Source organism: Oryctolagus cuniculus, chromosome 4 (assembly GCF_051225735.1).
Source record: "Oryctolagus cuniculus isolate XC-2025 breed Fujian yellow rabbit chromosome 4, ASM5122573v1, whole genome shotgun sequence".
Taxonomy (NCBI): Eukaryota; Metazoa; Chordata; class Mammalia; order Lagomorpha; family Leporidae; genus Oryctolagus; species Oryctolagus cuniculus.
The window spans coordinates 82,255,457-82,280,308 of record NC_142870.1 but is presented as its reverse complement, the minus strand read 5'-3'; the positions used below and the strand labels follow the sequence as shown (position 1 = coordinate 82,280,308).

The window sequence follows — 24,852 nt, the reverse complement described above, 5'->3', positions numbered from 1 at the left end:
ATGAAGCCATTGACTTTTTTGTACAAAAACAGATATATTTCTTTATAAGAGAATTTATTTCAAATGCTTCTGATGCTTTAGATAGGAAAAGGTTATTATCTCTAAATGAAAATAGTTAAAAATTGTAAAAACAAATTAATAAAAACAAAAGCAATGATACAAGGAGAAGAATTGGCTGCATGGCCAAACATAGGTATTGGAATTATTAGGGAAGAACTGGTTAACACCTTAGTACCTTAGCAAAATCTGCCAATTTTTAAACTCAGTAAATGAGAAGACTCTGGCCAGTTTGATGTTGCTTTTCACACCGTTTTTCTTCTTGAGGATAAGGAGTTGATATACAACACACCTAAGAATCCAAGGCCAATGTATATTCTGTTAACTTCTGACTAATAAAAAACACTTTAAAAGGAGGACCACAATCATTTTTAAAAAGAGGGGACACTCAACTAAAAAGGTAAGGGGGAAAGCAACTGATTACCTTGAATTGGATATAATTTTGAAACTTTTCAGAAAATACAGTTCCTGAACTTTCCTCTCTCTATATATGCTAGCTATCAATTTATTGCCTTTTGGCTTCAAACGGTTTTTTTTTTTTTTTTTTTTTTTTTTTGGCTTGCTGTGCCTTAACAGAGCTAGGTTCATAAGCTTGGTCAGTAGAGGGCGCTGGAGAGATACTGGAGGAGAAAAGGGTTTCTCCTGGTTCCGGTATGATTCTCCAGCCTGAAATGCACTTGACTTTGCTCCTAGAACCGTTCCTTGGGTGGTTTTGCAGCAAGGTACCACTGGTAGTACCTCTCATAAACTGTTTCCCTTGGCACCCCCTGGCAAAGCTTTCTGGGATTTTCACAGAACTGCCACGAGCATAGCACCTTCCCCAATATCCCTGAGTGCTGAGGGATGGCACCTCCGGGGGGGGAGGGGGTAGCCTTCCCTGGCACCCTAGAGAATGGTTTCACATCAAGGGCTGTTGGCATGGCATCTCCCTGTGTGCAGTGTCCCTTGGCACTACCTCAGTGCAGCTCTGCAGCCCCAGAGAACTCCTCCATCCAGTGCACCAGGAGGTCTGGATCTCAGCCTTCACCTTTGTTCCTGCCCCAGATGCTCTACACTAGCTCGAGTGATTGTGACTGCTGCCTGCATCTGCTCTTCCTGCGTTCCCCAGAGTTCTCTTTACTCCTTATGAGCCAGTATCGCAATCGTTCCAATCCCTCGTGATAGTTAGTAATAGCTGCTTGTATTAAACTTTCCTATTCAAGTTACTGGGTGGTTTCTGTCTCTGGTTGGGACCCTGACTAGAGGCACACATGCAGAAGACAAAACTCTTGAAGAATCTACAAAGAAGGTAAAAACTGAGGAAGCTATAACAGAAGAGAATAAAGAGGATGAACAGAACAACATAGCCCTAAAATCAAAGATGTTGAGAAGAATCTCTGGAATTCAGAGCTTATAGGTGATATCAAACCAATCTGGCAGACACCATCAGCAGAAATGGATAAAGGGAAAGAAGCCAGAAACAAAAGATTACATATCACATATTGTATGATTCCATTTATATGACATATCCAAAAAAGGCTAGTTTATATATAGAGAACGCAGCTTAGCGGCTGACTAAAGCTAGGGTGGGAAGAAGAACTAATTATAAGTGGGCACAAGGGATCTTATTAGAGTGATGAAAATGCTCTAAAACTAGATTACAGTGATGGTTCACAACTAGGGAAATTTACTAAAAATCACTAAATAGTATACTTGTAGGGAGTGAATTTTGGCATATAAATATTATGTAGTAAAACTTTTTTAATAGATATTGATTAATACAAATTTTATATGAATAAGCTTTATATGAGGTTAAGGTTTATATTAACTTTTCTGGCTAGGAGAAAATAACTTTTGGCCGGTGCCACGGCTCACTAGGCTAATCCTCCACTTGTGGCGCCGGCACCCCAGGTTCTAGTCCCGGTCGGGGCGCCGGATTCTGTCCTGGTTGCTCCTTTTCCAGTCCAGCTTTCTGCTGTGGCCTGGGAAGGCAGTGGAGGATGGCCCAAGTGTTTGGGCCCTGCACCAGCATGGGAGACCAGGGGGAAGCACCTGGCTTCTTGCTTCAGATTGGTGCAGCGCGCCAGCCATAGCAGCCATTTGGGGGGTGAACCAATAGAAGGAAGATCTTTCTGTCTCTCTCTCTCACTGTCTAACTGCCTGTCAGAAAAAAAAAGAAAGAAAGAAAGAAAAAGAAAAGAAAAGAACTTTCAAAAGTGTTGTCCATGTAGTTTACCTGATGAGTCAGAATCTAAGAGTGATGACATTAGCAGAGATACAGTAAGCAGAGTATTTATCACGGACGAAGTCCACAACACGATGCTGAAGTATGTTAATGGCTGTTACGGATTCTGATGACCTTCTTCTGACAGTATTCCAAGAGACTGTATGATAACATGAATTACTTAAGGTGATGAAAAAGAAATGTGTCTGTAAACATCTGGACACAATAAAGAACACTGCTAATATATATAAATGTATAGTGGTACTTTTTAGAAAAAATCTGGTATTAGTAACAAATATGAATAAGGACCAAAAAAAAAAAAAAAAGAGATGTAGAACAGAAAGTAAAACAGAAGTCTACAGTAGAGAAAAATGAATTGTAAATTATACCTTCCTAATTGGAAGTCTATGTGTAGAAAAAATATAAAACGTAAGTATTACAGATAGACCAGGACTTAGCTACCCCAAACTCATGCAGATGATTAACTCTGAAGTCTCATGTTAATGAATGCTGGACTAAGGGTAGAGACCTGGTCTACTTATAGCATCTGAGAGGTGAATCTTGTGGGAGGTCTTTAGGTCACTGGGAGCTTATGCTCAGAAGGTAGTACTCACTAGAGGATTGGTTATTAGTTTGGCCTAGCTTCTTTCTGTGCTTCCTGGCTCACCACCTGACTGCACCAGCTATGCCACAGCCAGCCTCCTCCAGATGCTGGAATAATGGGGCTGCCAGATCTTGAACTGTGAACTTCCAAAGTGATGAAAAGTTGACTAATATGCCAAGTCACCTCTTTTGAGAAACACCTGTTCATGTTGTTTTCTCCCAATCCCCATTAAGTGTTGGGATTATGGGCCACAGACAAAGTAACTATTTTGTTGCAAAGTATTTAATATTCTTGGTATAAAACCTATTATGTGCGTCAAAAGTCTAAAACTCCAAAAATGAGGGAAGGAAATGCCAGGAAGACCAAATAAAGGTATGTCTTCTGGTTAAAGTAGGCTGAATATGCTCCGATGAGAAGTGGTTAACGATAAATGTACCAGCAAAGGACTGCGGTTGTAAATGCATCAGACACCAGTTAAAAAGTAACTTATGAGAATTACTTCCTAAGCAAGGGAAGACTAATGTTAGAAGAAATTACAGCAGTTCAAGAGCCAAGGAAAAGAGACAAAATCACTTTTATTTCTTTAAATCTTGATCTAATACAACTATTTCAAATTCAAGTGGCTGACAGTACTAACAGTTACAGTTAACTGTTTAATAAAAAGTTCTCACTGCTTATTTAAGTATTTTAAAGCTATGTGAAGTGGAAAACTGATATTTTTTTCAGTTAACCCCACCTACAGAAAGTCTACTTGTTTGGATCACAAAACAATTGCTAAGGCCAAACACACAGCAGTAAATATTAACAGTATATGAAGTACCTGGAAGAGACAGCTTCAAAATTGTAAAGAGACACGTTTCACATGATTCTATCCTAATTTTGCCATCTGAACACGAACAGCAGGTTAGTCACAGGTCTGAACTAAAATTCTTCATCTGGTCATTCCTTTCTAAATGGTCCACTAACTCCATCAATCACAATGACCAGTTAATCAAAAATTATTGTGGGGCTGGTGTTGTGGCGTAGTGGATAAAGCCGCTGCCTGCAGTGCTGGCATCCCATATGGGCTCTGGTTTGAGTCCTGGCTGCTCCACTTCCCACCCAGCTCTCTGCTATGGCCTGGGAAAGCAGTGAAAGACTGCCCAAATGCTTGGGACCCTGCACCCATGTGGGAGACCCGGAAGAAATTCCTGGCACCTAGCTTTGGATTGGCGCAGCTCTGGCCATTGCAGCAAACTGGGGAGTGAACCAGCAGATGGAAGACCTCTCTCTCTCTCTCTCTACCTCTCTTTCTCTCTATATATAACTTTCTTTTCTTTTCTTTTTTTAACAGGCAGAGTGGAGATGAGAGAGAGAGACAGAGAGAAAGGTCTTCCTTTTGCCGTTGGTTCACCCTCCAATGGCTGCCGCCGCACCGATCCAAAGCCAGGAGCCAGGTGCTTCTCCTGGTCTCCCATGCGGGTGCAGGGCCCAAGGACCTGGGCCATCCTCAACTGTACTCCCGGGCCATAGCAGAGAGCTGGCCTGGAAGAGGGGCAACCGAGATAGAATCCGGTGCCCCGACTAGGACTAGAACCCGGTGTGCCAGCGCCGCAAGGCGGAGGATTAGCCTATTGAGCCACGGCGCCGGCCTCTCTGTATAACTTTCAAATAAATAAATAAATCTTAAAAAAAAAAAAAAGAGCAGGGGCCATGAAAGTCCATGTCACACCCTATGCCACCCTTTAATAAAAACAACAACAACAATGAATTTTAGGTTACACAGCTGGTGTCAGAGAACTGGAGAACTGTTGGAAAACTACATACAAAGAAAATAATGGAGTTTTATGTGACTGCTTATTATTGTCACAAACAGAAACCAGACACATTAAGGGAAAAACAGAAGGAAGACTTTCTGGAGACCTGGCAAATACGTGTACACATTGAATTTCTGAATGGGGAAGAAACTGGCTCTGTATCTGGAGGTCTGTGCAGGAGAACGAGTTAACACTCAAGGAAAGACCTGCTCACCATCATGTCACAATGTGGTAATGAAGAATTATCGAACTCAGCTCTGTAAGGAAATAACTGTTGGATTCTCTCATGGGAAAGAGCTTATGTCCCTGAACTGCTGTGGGGTTTGTTTCACTGATAAGAACCTGAAGAATCTACAGTTTGTAGGAATGGGGCACTAACCTGATTTAACACAAATGCATTCCCAGATCGGAGCCCTCTGCTTCTTTCATTTTTTTAAGATTTTTTTTTTTTAATTGAAAGACAGAGTTACAGAGAGAGGACACACACACACACACACACACACACACACACACACAGAATCTTCCATCTGCTGGTTCACTCCCCAAATGGCCATAATAGCCAGGCTGAAGCTGGGAGCTGGGAGCTTCTTCTGGGTCTCCTGCATGGGTGCAGGGGCCCAAGCGCTTGGGCCATCTTCTGCTGCTTCCCCAGGTGTATTAGCAGGGAGCTGGATCGAAAGTGGAGCAGCTGGATTTCAAAGCAGCATCCATAGGGGAATGCTGGAGTCGCAGGCAGAGGCTTAGCCTACTGCACCACGGCACTGGCCCCGGAGATGCTCCCCTGCTTTAGTATGACACTTCCAACATGAGTCTGTGATTCTGTGAAGCAAGTCAGCACTGGCAAGGCTGAAATGAAAGCTCTACTTTGTAAACTTGATTTTTTTTTCCCCGTTTTTGTTCTACCCTGACTGATTGTTTGTGTCCCTTTCTCTTAGGAGCTTCATAAACCTCCTCTGAATACTCAGAAACAATCTGAGTTTAGTCATGGAATACAAGTGAACAGTTATAATTTCCAAGAGGAATCAGAGTGAGAACCCAAGAGAAAAATGTAGTTGAGAATATAGCATCAAGGTGGTTTCAACAGCCAGCCTACCCCACCTGGAATATTTCTTTTCAGTGTTCTTTTTTGGGTTAGTTTTAAAGAGTTTAAGAGTGGTGGGGCATGGGGGCCGGCAAGTGGTGTAGCAGGTAAAGCCACTGCCTGTGATCCCATATTGGTGCTGGTTCTTGTCCTGGTTGTTCCATTTCCGATTAAACTCCCTGCTAATGGCCTGGGAAAAGCAGCAGAAAATGGCCCAAGTGTTTGAGTCCCTGCCACCTATGTGGGAGACTGAGAAGAAGCTCCTGGCTCCTGGTTTCAGATTGGTTCAGCTCTGTCCGTTGCAGCTATTTGGGGAGTGAACCAGTGGATGGAAGACCTTTCTCTTTGTTTTTCCCTCTCTCTGTCTATAACTCTACCTCTCAAAAAAATAAATAAAATATTAAAAATATATAAATAAATAGAGGGGCTGGCACTGTGGCATAGTGGGTAAGGCCGTCACCTGCAGTGCCAGCATCCTATAAGGGCACCAGTTCGTGTCCCGGCTGCTCCACCTCTGCTCCAGCTCTCTGCTGTGGCCTGGAAAAGCAGTGGAAGATACCCAAGTCCTTGGGCCCCTGCACCTGCGTGAGAGACCCAGAAGAAATTCCTGGCTTCTGGCTTCAGATCGGCACAGCTCCAGCCTTTGTGGCCATCTGGGTAATGAACCAGCAGATGGAAGACCTCCCTCTCTCTCTCTCTGCCTCTCCGTGACCTTGTGTTTCAAATAAATAAATCTTTAACAATAAATAAATAAATAAATAAATAGGAAGGAAGAAGGAAGGAGAGGCAGTCCCTTATAGTAGTCAAAATATTCTATAATGAACCATAATGAAGATCTTCTACATAAGGAAAGTTCCTTGGCCTGTGATTCTAAATTGAAAGAAACAGGTAATAAAAGCTCCTTTGTAACAAAGTGTCATCTCTCACCTTGGATTTCAAAGTCATCAACTTCCTCAGCAGAGCCAGAGTCAGAGAACTGTGCCGAATCACGGGAACTGAACTGGGAGCTGCTGGAAGTGATCCGAAAGCCTGTTATGATAAAATAATAAGAATAATCAGAAAAAAATAATAAGCAGAATGGATAGCTGTTTCCTTCTTCTTCCAATGTCACAATAAAATGGACCTGGTTATGGGATATGTACCCCATGGAATACTACACAGCGGTTAAAAAAAAAAAAAGAAATCTGGTCATTTGCAATGGATGAAACTGGAAAACATCATACTTAGTGAAATAAGACAGTCCCAAAAGGACATATACCATATGTTCTCCCTGACCTGTGATACAACTAATAGAGCACCTAAAAGGTAATCTGTAGAAGTGAAATTAACACTTTGAGAAGCAATGACTTTAAACAGCTCTTGTCTTGACTGTTGAGCAACAGGTTTTTTTTTTTTATACCATTTATTGAACTCTTTACTTAACATAGAGTTAATCATATGTATATAAAGCTAATTGAAAATAGATCTCATAGGGGCCGGCTCTGTGGACATAGCAGGTAAAGCCACTGCCTGCAGTGCCAGCATCCCATATAGGCACCAGTTTGAGTCCTGCTTGCTCCACTTCCAATCCAGCTCTCTACTATGGAATGGGAAGGTGGTAGAGGATGGCCTAAGTCCTTGGGCCCCTGCACCCACATGGGAGACCCAGAAGAAGCTCCTGGCTCCTGGCTTCAGATTGGCACAACTCCAGACATTGCAGCCAATTGGAGAGTGAGCCAGTGAATGGAAGACCTCACTCTCTCTCCCTTTCCTTCTCTCTGTGTAACTCTGACTTTCAAATAAATAAATAAATCTTAAAAAAAAATAGACCTCATTAAAAAAAAATAAGAATGGGAATAGGAGAGGGAGGAGGGAGAGGGGTAGGAGAATGGGTGGGAGAGCAGGTACAGTGAGAAGAATCACCATGGTCCTAAAGTTGTTATTATGAAATGCATGAAGTTTGCATTCCTTAAATAAAATGTTTCTAGGGGGGCCGGCGCCGCGGCTCACTAGGCTAATCCTCCGCCTAGCGGCGCCGGCACACCGGGTTCTAGTCCCGGTCGGGGCGCCGGATTCTGTCCCGGTTGCCCCTCTTCCAGGCCAGCCCTCTGCTGTGGCCAGGGAGTGCAGTGGAGGATGGCCCAGGTGCTTGGGCCCTGCACCCCATGGGAGACCAGGAAAAGCACCTGGCTCCTGGCTCCTGCCATCGGATCAGCGCGGTGCGCCGGTCGCAGCGCGCCGGCCGCGGCGGCCATTGGAGGGTGAACCAACGGCAAAGGAAGACCTTTCTCTCTGTCTCTCTCTCTCACTGTCCACTCTGCCTGTCAAAAAAATAAAAAAATATAAAAAAAAAATGTTTCTAGGGGGGAAAAAAAGGGACCTGGTATGACTTCTACAGAGATGTAAATAGAACCTTGGCTGGGAGTGATGCTGCTGAAGTGGAAACTAGCTCTTCTTATTAGCAGGAATGCTAATGCCCACCCTGGGAGGCAGCAGGTGATGGCTCAAGTAGTTAGGTCTTTGCCACCCACATGTGTAATCTGGATTGTGTTCCTGGTTGCTGGTTCTGGACCCATCTAGCCCCAGTTGTTGTGGGCATTTAGGGAGTGTACCAGTGTATGGGAGCTCTCTCTCTCCCTAATGAATGAGTGAATGAATGAGTAAATAAATAAAAATTTTAAAAGTTTATGGAAAAATAGAATTAAAAGATAAATTTAAGGCGGGCTTTTGACACAGTGGTTGGGATGCCACTTGGGGCTGCATCCCTTCCTAGAGGGTCTGGATTTGAGTCATAGCTCTGGTTCCAATTCCAATTCCTGCTAAGTCACACTAGGCAGCAGGTCACGGCTCTTGTAGCTGGGTCCATGCCACCCAGATAGGCAACCTAGACTTGAATTACCGGCTTTTGGCTTCAGCCTGATTCAGACCCAACTCTTGTGGGCATCTGGGGAGTGAGCTAGTAGATAGGAGCCCTGTCTCCTTCTGTATCTTTCAAATAAATAAAATAGATAAGGTTTTAAAAATACAAATTTATTAAATTTTTTTTAAAGAAAGAAACCTCTTTTGGAGACTGTGCATTTGGCCTAGCAGTTAAGATGCCTGTGTTCTACACTGGAATATCTCAGTTTGATTCCTAGTTCTAGTTCTGGATTCCAGCTTCCTGCTAATGCAGACCCTAGGAGACAATAGTGATAGCTCAAGTGGTTGGGTCTCTGCCACCCATGTGGGAGACCCAGATTGAGTTCCTGGCTCCTGGCTTCAGGCCTAGCCCGGTTCTTGGCACCTGGGGAATGAACCAGGAGACGTGAGCTTTGTTGGTCTGTCTGTTTCTCTCAAACAGTAGGTTTAAGAGTAGGTTTCTGGCCGGCACCATGGCTCACTTGGCTAATTCTCCACCTGCGGCACCGGCACCCGGGGTTCTAGTCCTGGTTGGGGCGCCGGGTACTAGTCCTGGTTGCTCCTCTTCCAGTCCAGCTCTCTGCTGTGGCCCGGGAGGGCAGTGGAGGATGGCCCAGGGTCCCTGCACTCGCATGGGAGACCGGGAGGAGGCACTTGGCTCCTGGTTTCAGATCGGCGCGCAGCGCCAGCCGTGGTGACCATTAGGGGAGTGAATCAATGGAAGGAAAACCTTTCTCTCTTTCTCTGTCTATAACTCTCTATAACTCTCTCTCTCTCTCACTGTCTAACTCTGTCTGCCAAAAAATAATAAATAAATAAATAAAAAGAGTAGATTTTTTTTTGCCATGAAGTTACTTCTGATGTAGGAAATGGATGAACTCTAGGATGAGTACTTCTAATCTTTTTTAAAAAAAAAAAAAAAAGAACATAGAACACAGAAATGTCTGACAGCAGGGAATTCTTGGCTTGGGTGTAACATCCCATCCGAAAAGAAAGCCCACCAGGCATAGAGCCTTATCCTAAAAGCAAACAGGAGAGAACAGAGGTGTTCACAGGCTCACTCACTTCCATGCTCAGCCTCCTGGTACATGGGGAAGAGATTCTTGGTGCGGATCTGCTGGCGCCGAAGGCGGATCTTCTGCTTCAGTTCCTGGATCTCTCTATCACTGTCTTCCTCCTCGACTTCCTCTTCTAGGCACTGGCTCATCATGTTGCACTTCATCAGCTCAATGGCAGCAATCAGGGACTCTGAGATGCTGAAGTGGGCATTCTCCTGGGAGAGGGGGAGCACCAGAGTTGCTTGGCAGGGGGCTAGAAAGTGTTGAATGCCTCCCTGACTGTAATGTTCCAAAGGGACACTTCCAAGACATGCACAGCTTTTACTGAAAACACCCATGGGAAATGTACACTTCTACAATAAGCCAAGTGGACAGCCAGAAAACCTGTTCTACATTTCCCTTTGCTCTCTTATCTGGCCATGCCTGTCTTCTCCTGTTCCACTTTCTACATAAAAATATATCAGAAGGCAGCCAAGATTTCAACCAGGCTCTTTCCCAAAGTCATGCACCTGTACATGAAGTATTAAGGTAAACAGGATATCTCAAAATAATACTTCTTCGTAAGCCATAAAATGCTATGCAGACATTTCTATTACATATCTGAGCCTTAAAACAAAATGTAGAAGTTGATTCTGGAAATAGTATTTAGCTAAGATTTCAGGGTTAAGGGGATAACAATCATGCAGCTAAAATTCAATGTTTCTCTGCCTGGGGCATCTTATAAGTTAACATCACTAATACTTTGAACTCCCTGAAGAGCTTTCTAGAAATAGAACTTGCTGAGCTTATCTCTACTATGCACTTGTCTATACCCACGTCATCCAAAACCTCAGTAGAACAAATGGTGCCACAAACCCTCAGGCCAGATCTCCCAACTTGAGAGCTCTTCACTTGCCCCTTAGATTCCTCACCTTTTCCAGGTCTGCACAGCTGCCAAAGTCCTGTTCAGAGAGGTAGCTGATGAGGGACTGTCCTTCTGACGGTCTACGGAACATGCCTTCTCCTGAACACAGGTACTGACCACCCTCTGTGGGAAAATGTAATGTTTACAACACACTTTGACTTGAAATGTAAATCTGTAACAGCCACGCTTCTTTGAGAAGTCTGAAGCTTTTCCCACTACAGGTGCTCCCAAGTCTTCCCTGGCATCAGAGAATTAGAGGTTAGAAAGATCTTTACCATCTAAAGCAGGGGTGGGGAACATCCAGTCCATGGGCTGTGTAGGCCCTCAGAATCATTTGGTCTGGCCCTGCTGAGGCAACCACAGCGGGACTCAAAATTTAATACATCTACAGCAGGCTAATTTTTAAATTTATAATTTTGTGTGGCCTGCAAATTATGTTATAAATTTCCAAATGGCCCTTGACAGAAGAAAGGTTCCACATCCCTGATCTAAAGGAATTTCTCAGACTCTTAGAATCCCAGAAGACTCAAGGTTGGAGAATGGTGGAAAATGGAGATGGCCCAGAGATGTTCCTTTTGCTATCTAAAGGCGACATACCATACCTCCCTGCTCCTCCCTCCCACAATAAAAAGAAAGAAAAAATAACTAAAACAAAAACTTAAAACCCTGTGCTGAGAGCCAGAAAAGGACACAAATAGCTTCCTCTTAGGCATGATCTCCAGGTTCAGTTTATCTTCTGATACTCAATGCCCAAACACTCAAAGATCTCTTTTCAGGGTCCTTCTCACCCACTCAGAGAGCCATTCCATCTGGATCGGCAGACATACATGGTGATAACATCTACAGTATAAGAGAGGGTGGGACCCCTAACTCCGAGAGGAGCAAAGGAAATGGCAGGTAAGTGTGATTCCTAGCGCAGGGGTTCCAGATAAGGGGGTGAGACTGCACAGTTAGAGCGGAGGTGAATCCCAAAGCTCAGAACAGGCACCAGGGGAGTGCAGAGAAAAGACAGAATCTCTGCCCTGGCCTTCCTAGTGTCCACTTACCATATTCCATATACAGGGAGCTGGGTGTGCTGACTTCACTGCTTTGGCCAGAGTAGGGCAAGGGACCTCTCAACTTCAACTTTTCATTGCAGGATTCTAGTATCAGTGACCACCAGGGAATAAAAACACACACACAGAGTGAGACACAGATATATTCCCAACCTTGGAGTTTCAACATTTAACCATCCCAATTCCCAAAGTCCTCCCAAACAGAGAGGTGGCACACCAACAGGGTACAGCCCAAGAAATATAGGAACACATGGAGGAAAGGAGATGGGAAGTCAGTGTATTTCAAGGGAAAAAGAGAAAACAAGACCTTGAATGTGGCAACACAAAGGTAAAAAAGAATCAAATCAAAATGCATTCATGACTTTAGTTCTTTTCCATCTTCTGACAAAGTATTACAGGAGTATCTGCCAATTTCTATCCTCTTGACACACCAATTTAGAGAAGTCTTCAGGTGAACGCAGACTATGTGGCCTAACAGATAAGGCGTCTGATTTCGAAAAGTCTTCAGGTGGCAAAAGAAAAACACACACATTGAAACTTTTTCTGATACTTTGACCTTTGGTTTTAAAACAATATCTGAAGGTTTACATTAACATTTTTATTTATGGGAGCCGGTGTTGTGACAAAGAAGGTTAAGATTCCACGTGCAGTGCCAGCATCCCATATGGGCACTGCTTTGAGTCCCGGCTGCCTCACTTCTGATCTAGCTCCCCACTAATCTAACGCACCTGGGAAAGCAGTGGAAGATGACTCAAGTCCTTGGGCCCCTGCACCCATGTACATGGAAGAAGGGCCTAGCTCCTTACTTTGACCTGGCCCAGCCCCAGCCATTATGGCCATTTGGGGAGTGAACCAGCAGATGGAAGAGCTCTCTCTCTCTCCTTCTCTCTACCTCTGCCTTTCAAATAAATAAATCTTTTTTTAAAAAAATTTATCAAAATAAAACCAATGTGCTTAAAAAAGCATCATCAAGGCAACGGTGGAGAAGCCAAGGATGATGGACTTGTAACCACAGAGCTTAGTCATAAGATACAGACCTGTCTTACTGGAAAAGAAAGGGAGAAATTCAAGAAAGGCTTGAAAAGCAGGAGGTGCCTGGGAATAAGAATAGTTAAAGTTGGGAGTGCAGAAACAGTAGCAGGCAGGGTTCACAGGAAATGGGAAACTGATACTCTTCAAAAGGGAATGCAAAATTTCTGGAGCCACAGAAGAGCGAGCAGGTGGAAAAGCAGGTGGGTGCCTGAGAAATGAGCAGATAACTTGGGAGAATGAATGACTGAGCTGTAGCCAACCCATTTCCCTGACAGATGGTACCAACTTGTTAGCTGCTCCTCTTGTGGGGGAAAAAAAAAAAGGCCCGCATGGTAAGAGATCATTCTGTGTTCTCCTTGGGGATCAGAAACTTTTGGCACTGGCAGTGGGCTCTGCTCCTTGCTACTGAACTGAGGACAAATTGGCAGTCACTAAGACGCTCCACTAAGAAACCACGTCTGGGAGGGACATTTGGGATCCCCAGTCAGACTCAGCTTCCAACACAAACTCCAACACCACACCCTTACTTCCTTACAGTAAGCCTTTGGTTATTATTACTTCCCGATGCAGCCCATTTCCTATACTCCCTTGAAATCTACCTCCTTACAACTTCTCATCTCCTTAAGAACAACAACACCCATCTGAATGATAGTTCTGCAAACTTTACTCCTCTGTAATCTTCTCTTTTTCAAGCTTATGCACCCAGTGACTTTACCCATCACCAGGAGGCCATGGTTTTAAGTCCTCCCTCACCACTGGTTTGCAGACACAACCTCATGTTAATGTCTCCAGAATGATGGTACACAAATCTCAGCTTGAACACTACCATGAAAACCAAGGAAACAGACTTCGGTCACTAGAAAAATCCTGTACAATGGTTGGAATGGGTACGGTGACTTTTTAGAGAATGAAAACAGGTGAAAGAAAATGGAAACAGAGGAACCTAGGAGAGGCAAACAACATCAACAATTAAAAAGAAAAAAAAAAGACCCATGCAAGAATATCCAGGATCACAGAAAAAAGATAAAACACATTCTGGTGTTAAGTCAAGGAAAACAAAGTAATCCATGGTAAGTACTCAGTTACAAGAAAAATTCTGCCATTGATTCATCACAGAGCCTTAGACAAATAGTAGAACTTCAGCTTTACTTTTGGGAAAAAATGAATTATAAGTTTTGATTCTGCCTCCCAGAGGCTGTTGGTAAATTAAATGAACATTTGGAAGTTGTGGGCAGAAAATACATCATGCGAAATATTGGTGTCATTTCACACAGGTCCAGGCACCACAGCAGGACCAGACTAGCCAGACTTGATTTGACACCAGATTGGAAAAGGAGGTTCTGAACCAAGCAAGGTGGTCACAGAGGAACAGAGGAAGAGGAGGTGGAGAACTGGCTCCCAAACCTGCAATGGGATCTTCAACTATAATGGTGATATTCCTGAGGCCTCCTGTGGGTAAAAAGACAGGTGCAGAGGAGAGTACAGACAGAACAAACGGGATTAGAGAGAGACAAAGAGTGTCCTTTGTTACCTGGCAGACGTGGGGACATAACTCCCAAAAGGGAATCCCAGTGCTGCAGGAGAGATGACTGGTACAAGAAGCTACACCACACCCACACTTCCTCTGATCCTTCTGCATAGGTGTTCCCTGGCTCCCTTTTCCCATGCATGTTACCATGGTTTCTGGAATTCACAAGGATTCAAGAATGGGAGCAGGGAAGTTTTATATGCTCGAAGGCCAGCGCCTTGGAGTTTAGTAGACACCAGGCATGTAGCAGGACATGTGAGGAGAAGATTTAACCCAAGCACTTGTCACATCTAAGAAAGCCTGTGAGAAGATAGGCCATGATTTGGAGATCTTTCTCCTAAGGAGTTCCATTAAGTCAAATCGCATTCTTGAGGGGAAACAAAGACAAAACTTTGTCATCCAGGAGGGTTCAGATGAGGGCCTTTGATCTCATCTTCCTAGAAGTTACAAAGAGAAAGCAATCACAGCTCCAGTTGCTAAAGGAAATACTTTCTTTTGGTATTACTAGATGTTTTAATATTTTATTTTTATATAGGGTTTCTGAGGCTTTTGTGACCCTGAAAGGCTTTGAGCACAAAGTCCACGTTAGCCTCTCTGAGAAGGAGCTTCTTCTCCAATGAAGCCAACCAAAGCCTGCGAGATACCAACAACCCAGGAGAGATGTCGGCAGGAGATGGCAAAAGCAATGAGCCCCACCTTCTCCACAAATAATCACTTCCTTCTATCTGCTGGTGTTTCTGTGAGGGAGCTCCTAAGGGCCAGGGCCTCTTTAACTCACTGCCTCTCATCTCAATTAGGGATGCAGCAGCCAGCCCCACGTACTTGGTTATTGGGTCACATGACCTCATATACCCTATAATCTTAGTTTTAATTGGGAAATCCTAACATCACTCTGCCTCTATCATATTGGCATCACATCCTGACCAAATCCCAGGGAATCACAAAAAGGGAAGGAATTTATTGGGATTATTTTTAAGTTCATTAATACTTTCCCTGAATCTGAGAAATACAGTTAGGCTGTGATGAGTCACACTATCCTCCAATGCAAAGGAACTAGCAAAAGAATGCACGAAAGCATTTAATGTTTAGCAATGTTTAAATGAACAAACATACTCAGATTTCTTGAGTATCAGTATTACATTACAAACTTCTCTCTCTCATTTAAAAGCAGCAAGTCATGTCAACAGAAACTTGAAAAGCATCAACAAACTCTGCCTTCCATACTCAATAGAGTATACCACTGTGCTAACTGGCCGCTGGTGCTCGTCATTACCTGGGGCTCCTCGGGAGGCAATGTTGGTATCTGAATGGGAGCGAGTGTGGCTCTTCTTTGTCCCACTGGTGACAGGGAGTGTCTGCCCCTCTGAGAAGCTGGACCTGCGAAGGACACTGGACATCTGGCTTTGTCCATTACCCTCCTGGTCCCCTAAGGAAGAAGTAGCAGAGTCTGCCTTCTGGGAGCTGCTGGAGGAAAATAAATTGGAGCTGCTGCTCTCGGCATTGCTGCTGTGACTCTGACAGCTGGCAGTCCTGCTGCGGGGGTCCTGGTTGCCAATGGCCAGATACTCAGGCCCCTCACTGGCATCGTTTGGGGAATTATTCTGGTTGCTGACCCACGATGCTTCTACGGGGCTGGTCAGAGTGCGGGAGCTCATCTCATGTGGGGTTGTGGGGGAACCCCCAGACAGTGTAGACACTGAAGGCTGGGGGGCCTGGATGGTTTGATCATCTGTTAGTTCGACGTGCCCTGTGCTTTCTTGAGGTCTCCGAGGAGCGCCAGAGAATGAAAAGGAAGTAGATCTTCTCTCTAGGATATAAAAAGAAAAGGTGAGGGGAGAGAAAAGTAAGTTGGAATCCTGTAGTATGCATGAAGGGCTTTCCCACACTAAGAATCAAACACCCAATTGTTACTGGGTGCCCAGGACACAAGATGCTACGTCAGATAAGCAATCAGAGGCCGGCATTATGGTTAAGCCATTGCTTGCAATGTCGGCATCTGATATAGGAAGACCAGTTCAAGTTTCCTGCCCCTGCCACCCATATGGGAAATTCAGATGTAGTTCCCCTGTCTTTGTCTGGCTCAGCCCCAGCAATTGTAGTCATTTGGGGAGTGAACCAAAGAATGGAAGATCTCTGTCTCTCCCTCTCTCTTTCTGCCTTTCAAAGACATAAAATAAATGTTAAAAAAAGAAAGAAAGAGGGGTCAGTGCTGTGGTGCAGCGGGTTAAAGCCCTGGTCTGAAGCACCAGCATCCCCTATGGGCGCCAGTTTGAGTCCTGGCTGCCCCTCTTCCAATCAAGTCTCTGCTGTGGCCTGGAAAAGCAGTGGAAGATGGCCCAAGTCCTTGGGCTCCTGCACCTGCGTGGGAGACCCGGAAGAAGCTCCTGGCTCCTGGCTTCGGATTGGCTCAGCTCCGGCCGTTGCGGCCATCTGGGGAGTGAACCAGCAGATGGAAGACCTCTCTCTCTCTCTGTCTCTACCTCTCTCTGTAACTTTGTCTTTCAAGTAAATAAAATAAATCTTTAAAAAAAAAAAAAAGGAAGAAAGAGAAGGTAGTCAAATAAAATAATTATTTAAAGCAGCTAAGTCAAAGGCAGCTAAGTCTCTTGAGATAGTGGTGTCATTGCTTATTAGTGTGCATTCCTCATCAATACAAATGAGCAATAATAATATTGAGCCTACTACATAGCTCTGGTTTAAGGATTAAATGAGATAATACATATAAATTAATTACAACAGACTCAATAAATGTTAGCTACTATTCAGGGGCAGGAATTTGACCTAATGGTTAAGGTGCTACTTGGGACACCTGCATCCCATATCTAAGTGTGTGTGTTCAAGTCTCAGCTCCATTCCTGATTCTGGCTTCCTGCTAATGCAGAGCCTGGGAAGCAGCAGTGAGGGCTTAAGTGACTGGACCTGGAGCAAGTTCCAAACTCCTGGCTTTGGCCAGGCCCAGCCCTGGATATTTCAGGCATTTGGGGAGTGAACCAGCAGATGGGAGACCTTTCTATATCTTTCTTTCTGTGTCTCTCAAAGAAATTAAAAATGAACATTTAAAATAAAACAAATGTTAGTTACTATTTCAATATATTTCTTTACAATATGAATTAGAAACTCAGAGAAACCTATAAACACCTCTTTCCTCTGTTACTTTTTTACTGAATTATCTTGGGCTACTTGCTCTATAACATTTTAAGATGGCCATTATTAAGACATGAAGTTTAACAAACTGCACCTGTCAAGGCTTGACTCTCAATCTGGAAGCACCCACAAAGTCCTCTACTTGCCAAGGCTCGGGTACATACCTGAGTTGTGGTTGGGCACGGATTGGTGGAGGCTAGAGAATGACCCGAAATAGGAATGCTGAGCATAGCTGGCTGGAGGAGTGTACGTGGAACCAGGCAGAGCTGTCAGGCTCTGGCTCTTTGTCACCAGCAGCGGGCTCTCGTGCTTGCTGGCAAACTGACAAAACAACAACAAAAACATGTCAGAGGCGACGAGCATAGAGGTCTTTAGAAGAGAGGCACTGGGTACTGCAAAAACTGCTGCTAGAAGCTGCCCTTTGGCAGCAGGCTTGGACTACAGCCAGAGCCTACAGCTCCAGCACAGTTACCACCCTCCACTACCACACTGCCCTGAAACCTTGAAGTCCCACTACAGCCTAGGGCTTCTGTGCTGGAGTCCTTTCAGGTGGGCACATCAGGAGTGCTTTACTGTGGAGGCACCAGAACAAAGACCACACAAATGGACTAGGGTTCAATTTCAGGTCCTGTCACTTAGAAGCTATATGGTCCAAACTGTGGGCAAGTGACTTATCTACTCTGCCTCAGTGGCCTCCTTTGTTAAAAAAAAATATATATTACCACCTACCTCACCTCATAGAGTTGTGAGGACTAAATGGGATGATGCATGTACTGTGCAGTGCACCATGCCCAGCACACAGAAAGCATCCAATCATGGATGGTAACCAACAATAAGCCACCAGTAGAGAGAGCAGACCCTTCCCCTAAAAGGAGCAGGGAGGCATTGATTGGAACACTAGTGACAGGGTGAGTTAACTACAGGCAATTAAGTTTTCTTCATACCAAAGAAATAAAATGATCCCGAACACTAGGTAATACTAAGTCTGACAATGTAAACACTACTCCTGATTCAGAACTACCCCTCTTGTCCCAGCTCTTTGTCAAGCTAAAGGAAGTGCTTTCTCACACTAAAAACACCAAGGGTTTAAAAAAAATACTCCCCTTCCCCCTCAGCAAATGGACTCAAGCCCAGACTCCCCTTCTCTCCAGGCATTTTTAAAAACAGAAGCCTTGCTGCTCACAACTGCCAAAATGAGGAAGCAATTTTCTACAGAGGATTATATCAAGCTGGGGTCCAGGGGCCCAGCACAGACATGGGAAATTCCTTGCCCTCTTTACCATGGATGCGTCGATCTGAGCCAGGAGGCGGGGGTTGTTCTGTTCCACTGCTTCTAGGCACTGGAGCATGGCTGTGACATGGGCATCACTTAGAAGGAAAGCAGTGTCTGGGGAGAGAAAAGCTACCATGGTGATGGAGCCCAACAGGGAGAGCTTTAGTTTCCCTGGACAGTCCTGGAAGAAGTCCAGAGAAAGAGACCGGGAAAGGGTAAAAATGGATTGAGGTGAATCATGTCACTGTAGAGTAAAATGGGAAATAAAACACAAGTAGAGGAGATGCTAAGAAATGTGTAGCTTATCCAAGAGGCTAAGAAAAGAGGTTTTAGTTGGAAAGACCAGATTTGAACCCTGGCTTTTAATGACTTTGGTCAAATCTGTTTCTCTGATTGGAAAATAGAGGTGCTGATACCCAACTCTCAGGGATGTTATGGAGTACAGTATAACAGTGACACTGGCACACAGGAAACTATGGTAGTTATTCTTACTGGTTTGTGTATATGGGAGTAGAGCATAAGTTTTATCATGCTTTACATGGGAAGTCAGAGGGGAGACTAGGTTTGTTTTGAGTAGATTCTCTAGGGCAACCATGAAAAATAGAAGGCCTTAGGGTTAGAGAAAGTCTACAAAAGAAGAGTGACATGGAAGAGAATGAGGAAGTATATACAACAACCCTAAGTGACTTCTACCTACCTGTGTAGAATTTTCTGATATACTGTCTGTCTCCAAGCAGAGGCCGAAGCTGGGCTGAGAGGCAGTGGCACTGCAAACTGTGCTGCAGCCACAACTCTGCAATGGCACGCTCACTCACACCATCAGTGTTGCTCTGATCATTCTCATGCAAGTTGATGAACTGGGAAGCAAAGAGGCATGAATCAAAACATATATCCTGGTAGACCCAGCAAGACTTCAGTCTATGGACCTGAGAACTAAATTAAAACAATTAAAGGGAGGCAGTCAGAGGTATTTTCCTCCAGCTAGCACCTAATGGATATTGAAAGAGAATGAGGGAAGTGACTAACTAGCTTCAGTGCTGGATTGGATCCCTGGTGAGGGCTAAGCAGGTAAGACCTGATAGCCAGATCTAGGAGAGAACAAAACTGCTACATTTAGCTCTTTATGTTCTACCTCCTAAGAGACATCTATCTGTCCTGGGGTATTCAGAGAAAGGATGAACTTGACCTCTCCGCTTCTCCACAGATTCCTCTATTTCAGTAGGCATCCAAAAAAGAATACATCAAAACTTGGGCGGAAGGATCTAGGAAAAATGCCACCAAATATCCTCCTCTGAACAGAAGCAATCAGGTATCTCTTTTTGGCTCTAGCCACAGTATTCTCTTCCTGCTTGGGACCTCTTCCTACTCAGCTGCTTCTAAACACAAAGTCTCATATTCCAAAAGGAATGTATGGATACCAATTCCAGGCAGCTTCTAAGAGGAAATGATTATAGCAACACATTTTAGAGAAAGAAGTTAGAGGGAGGCCTAGTGGGAAAAATAACAGGGAGAAGGACAAAGAAAAGCAGTGGACCAATATGATGCCCTTTGGTTTGGTTCTCTGATCATTTAAAAACAAGTTACTGGTCCTAACCTTATCTCAGCAATGAACCTGGCACTAGCCACATATGGATAAGTATTATAGACTGGTGATTAGATACTTTGCTGATAGGATATACAATAAAGAGTTAAATAAATATACACAGAAAACTGGTAGTGACTATTCTGGAACTAGTGGTATAATCTTGGCCAGGTTACCTTCCTTTCTAACTGCTATATCTTCTTGAACAGTTATCAGCACATTAGCCCACTTCCCCTACAAATTTAGGGAATCTCCTGCCATTTGTCTTGGATTTTAAAAGCTTCATCCTTGCCCCAGAGAGGAAGTGCCCTGGATATCTGGGTTTATGTGTGTGTGTGTATAAGTGTGTGTGTGTGTTTGCTAAGGAAACAACTTTCACATCCAAGTCAGTCTTAGTCCGGTAATTTCCTTTCCTTAGTTAACACATTCCATCTACCCTAGCTCAGGAGGTTCTCCCAACAGATCACACAATGAAGGCTTGCAGCTACATCCTAGCACACCAGCTCTTTTGCTCTTACCTGCTCCACATGAAGGGCTGAGTGGGGACTGAGCCACCGAATGTCTTTCACAAATTGCCAGTAATCAGTCTGGTGGCAACATACCTAAGGAGGGAATATACAAAGGGAACAAATCACTACCATTTTGGACTAAATCTAGTTCTAATGCAGACATTCAAAGTAAGCAAATAAAGCATAACCTTCTTTTGCCTTAACAACGGATCTAGGCAGCAATCAAAGGACTACACACACATTTCCCTATAGAGAACAATTCTTTTCTAAAAAAATATTTATCTATTTGAAAGGCAGAACTGCAGAGAAAGAGAGAGAAAGAGAGAAAGAGAGAAAGAGAGAAAGAGAGAGAGAGAGAGAGAGAGAGATCTTCCATCTACTGGCTCACTCCCTAAATGGCCACAATGTCTGAAATGGGGCTCATCTGAAGCCAGGAGTCAGAAGCTTCCTGAGTTCTCCCACGTGAGTGTAGGAGCCCAAGTACTAGGGCCATCCTCCACTGCTTTCCCAAGCACATCAGCAGGGAATTGGATCGGAAATAGAGCAGCCGGGACTTGAACTGGCGCTTATATGGGACACTGGCATTGCAGGCAGTGGCTTTACCTGCTACACCACAGCACCAGCCTAGAGAATAATTCTTAAAAATTAACCACCTTTTGAACAGGTAAAATACATGCATATGATTTAGAAGATACACAGTGAAAGTACTATTTCCTACCCCTTCTACCATTCAGTTTCTTAAAAGGTAATTCTTGGGGGCCGGCGCTGTGGCGCAGTGGGTTAGAGCCCTGGCCTGAAGCGCCAGCATCCCACATGGGTGCTGGTTCTAGTCCTGGTTGCTCCTCTTCGATCCAGCTCTCTGCTATGGCCTGGGATAGCAGTAGAAGATGGCCCAAGTCCTTGGGCCCCTGTACCTGCATGGGAGACCTGGAAGAAGCTCCTGGCTCCTGGCTTCGGATCGGCGCAGCTCTGGCCATTGCGGCCATCTGGGGAGTGAACCAACAGTGGAAGACTCTCTCTCTCTCTCTGCCTCTCCTCTCTCTGTGTAACTCTGACTTTCAAATAAATAAAAATTAATCTTTAAAAAAAATAAAGGTAATCCTTAAAACTGGTGAAGAGGGCCCAGCGTTGTGGCACAGAGTTAAGCTACTACCTGCAATGCTGGATGGAGATCCTGGCTCCTGGCTTCTACCTGTTGAACCCTAGTCATTGCAGCCATTTGGGGAGAGAAGCAGCAAATGGAAGATCTCTTTTACTTTTTGTCTTCCCCTCTCTCTGTAACTCTGCCTTTCAAGTAAATCAAATCAATCTTTAAAAAGAAAAAACCAGTGAAGAGGGGTGGGCATTTGGTGCAGCAGTTGAGTTGCTTCTTAGGATGCTCACATCCTATAGAGGAGTGCCTGGCTTGAGTTCCAGTTTCTCTAATCCAGCTTTCCACCACTGGGTAGCCTGGGAGGCAACAAATGACAGCTCATGTACTTGGGTCCCTGCACTCACATGGGAGACCCAGATTAAGTTCTGGGCTCCTGGCTTCAGCCTGGCCCAGCCCTGGCTGTTGCAAGCATCTGGGGAGTGAACCAGCAGATAGAAGATCCTTCTCCATCTCTGTCTCTGTCTTACTCTCTCAAATAAAATGAAAATTAATTATTTTTTAAAAAGTAGAAGCTGTCAGGGCAGGTGTTGTGGCACAGCAGACAAAGCCACTACTTTCAATGCTAGCATCCCATATGGGCAAGAGCTCATGTCCTAGTTGCTCCACTTCTGATCCAGCTGCCTGCTAATGTCATGGGAAAAGCAGTGGAAAATGGCCCAAGTGTTTGGGCCCCTGCCATCCACACAGAAGACCTGGATTGAGTTCCTCTGTCCTGGCTCCAGCCCTGGCCCAGTATCAGGCATTGTGGACATTTGGAAAGAGAACCAATAATTGGGAGCACACACTTCTCTGTGCCTCTCAAAAAAAAAAAAAAAAAAAGCTAGGGATAGATCGGATGGGTATCTTCAGTTCTTATTGTAAACAACATCAAAACAAAGTTACCCAGGTCAGAAAAGGGCTATATGTAGAATAATAATAATAATAATAATAATAAAAGCCCAGTCCTGGATAAAATGTTTCATATTGAAAGAGGCTAGATATGACAGCAAAATACTTGTATCATGAAAACTTAATTGTTATTTTCAGAATCTTTCCTAAGACTACTATGTAGGGTTAAAACTAAAGTTGAAATAACTAAAAAATATATATATATATAAAGAATTAGCAAAAGAGATGAACCAATCAATGGAACAAAACAAAAAGCCTAGAAAAAGACTTTAAAATATAAAAGAATTTAATATATAATGCAAAGAACATCTCACAAGTCACTGAACTCTTTGTAGTCTCGGAAGGTGGAATGAGCACTGGAAGCATCAGATGTGCAAGTTCTTCTGACCAGTGATGTCATAAAGACATTTCATACGGTATTTTAGCAACAGCATGGCAGTTTCTGATCTCTGGTCTCTGGATGAGTGGACACTGAGTGGCCAGGAGTGGGCAGCAATGGGATATCGACTCTAGCTTGGGTATGTCACTTTAAAGTTAGTAGCACCTAAAACTGGTTTAATTTCATCAGACAAAACTTTAAGCTAATAAAATTTTAATAAACCATGATTTTATATGGATAAAAAGAAAAAGAAAAAGAAATGGATTGCTTAACAAATATCATTAAGAAAATTGTCTGATGGGAAATAGATCAATCTGGGGCCAGTGCTGTGGTACAGGTAAAGCCTCTGCCTGCAGTGCTAGCATCCCATACAGATGCTGGTTCAAGTTCTGGCTGGTTCACTTCTGATTTAGCTCCCTGTTAATGTGCCTGAAATCAGATTGAGAAAAGTACTTGGGCCCCTGCATCCGCATGGGAGACCTGGAAGAAGCTCCTGGCTCCTGGCTTCGAACAGGCCCAGCTTTGGCCATTGTGGCCATTTGTGGAGTAAACCAGTGGATAAAACACACACACACATACCCCTTACTCTGCCTTTTGAATAAAATAAATCAAAACAAAACAAAACAAAAAGGTAGGTCAATTTGGGGCCAGTGTTGTGGCTCAGTAAATTAAGCCACGGCCTACAAAGCTGGCATTCCATATGAGTACCAGTTCAAGTCCTAACTGCTGTGCTTCCAATCCAGCTTGCTGCTAGTCAGCCTGGGAAAGCAGCAGACAATGGCCCAAGTGCTCCGGCCCCTGCCACCTATGCAGGAGACCCTGATGGAGTTCCATACTCCTGGCATCAGCCTGGCCCAGCCCTGGTCCTGTGGCCATACTGGGGAGTGAAACAGCAGACAGAAGATTGATATCTACCTACCTCCTCCTCCCCCTACCCCCGTCACTCTGCCTTTCAAACAAATAAAAGTAGATCAATTTAGGCACTCTCTTCAAATTATATACCAAAATAGAAGAGTTAAATATGAAGAAAAAAAAAGTATAAATCCACCAAGGGAAACAGGAAAGTAAAGATATTGGAGTTTTTTTTGTTTTGTTTTGTTTTGACAGGCAGAGTGGACAGTGAGAGAGACAGAGAGAAAGGTCTTCCTTTGCCGTTGGTTCACCCTCCAATGGCCACCGCAGCCTGCGTGCTGCGGCCGGCGCACCGCGCTGATCCGATGGCAGGAACTAGGTACTTCTCCTGGTCTCCCATGGGGTGCAGGGCCCAAGCACTTGGGCCATCCTCCACTGCACTCCCTGGCCACAGCAGAGAGCTGGCCTGGAAGAGGGGCAACCGGGACAGAATCCGGCGCCCCGACCGGGACTAGAACCCCGTGTGCCGGCGCCGCAGGCGGAGGATTAGCCTAGTGAGCCATGGCGCCGGCTTGGAGTTTTCAATAGAAAAGCAAAAGTGCAAATTCAAAAGCAACAGATATGGATCCACATTTAAAATTTCACTACATAAAGTGTTTAGAAAGTATAAATATTTGGCATGTTTTATAATAACAAAAAAATGAAAGATATGCAAATAACTAGAACATTTATCAGGTTAGTGATTAAGTAAATTAGAGTACATTCATATGTGTAATATTATATATATTTTAGCAATGATGCTGTGTATTTGCTGGATGGATGGCTTCCTAGTTCTCCTGGATCCTGGGAAAGTAGCACTTGTGTTGGGTATAGACTA

At 44.2% G+C, this 24,852-nt stretch overlaps 1 protein-coding gene across 5 annotated transcripts in view; it reads right to left on the bottom strand.

Moving 5' to 3' along the window:
* RUBCN (rubicon autophagy regulator) overlaps positions 1 to 24,852 on the bottom strand; it is an 82,280-nt gene that overhangs the window by 15,286 nt on the left and 42,142 nt on the right. For 3 of the 5 annotated variants that reach the window (XM_070072240.2, XM_008266733.5, XM_070072242.2), the window contains 9 exons: positions 20,713 to 20,796; positions 19,310 to 19,469; positions 18,620 to 18,726; positions 17,504 to 17,660; positions 15,469 to 16,002; positions 11,627 to 11,722; positions 10,588 to 10,703; positions 9,684 to 9,891; positions 6,669 to 6,770 (listed from right to left, as the gene is read on the bottom strand). In XM_070072240.2, coding sequence (XP_069928341.2) covers positions 6,669 to 6,770; positions 9,684 to 9,891; positions 10,588 to 10,703; positions 11,627 to 11,722; positions 15,469 to 16,002; positions 17,504 to 17,660; positions 18,620 to 18,726; positions 19,310 to 19,469; positions 20,713 to 20,796 — 1,564 coding nt within the window. Of the gene's footprint in view, positions 1 to 6,668; positions 6,771 to 9,683; positions 9,892 to 10,587; positions 10,704 to 11,626; positions 11,723 to 14,071; positions 14,117 to 15,468; positions 16,003 to 17,503; positions 17,661 to 18,619; positions 18,727 to 19,309; positions 19,470 to 20,712; positions 20,797 to 24,852 lie in introns of all 5 variants that reach the window. The other 2 variants (XM_008266734.4, XM_008266732.5) reach the window with 1 other exon arrangement.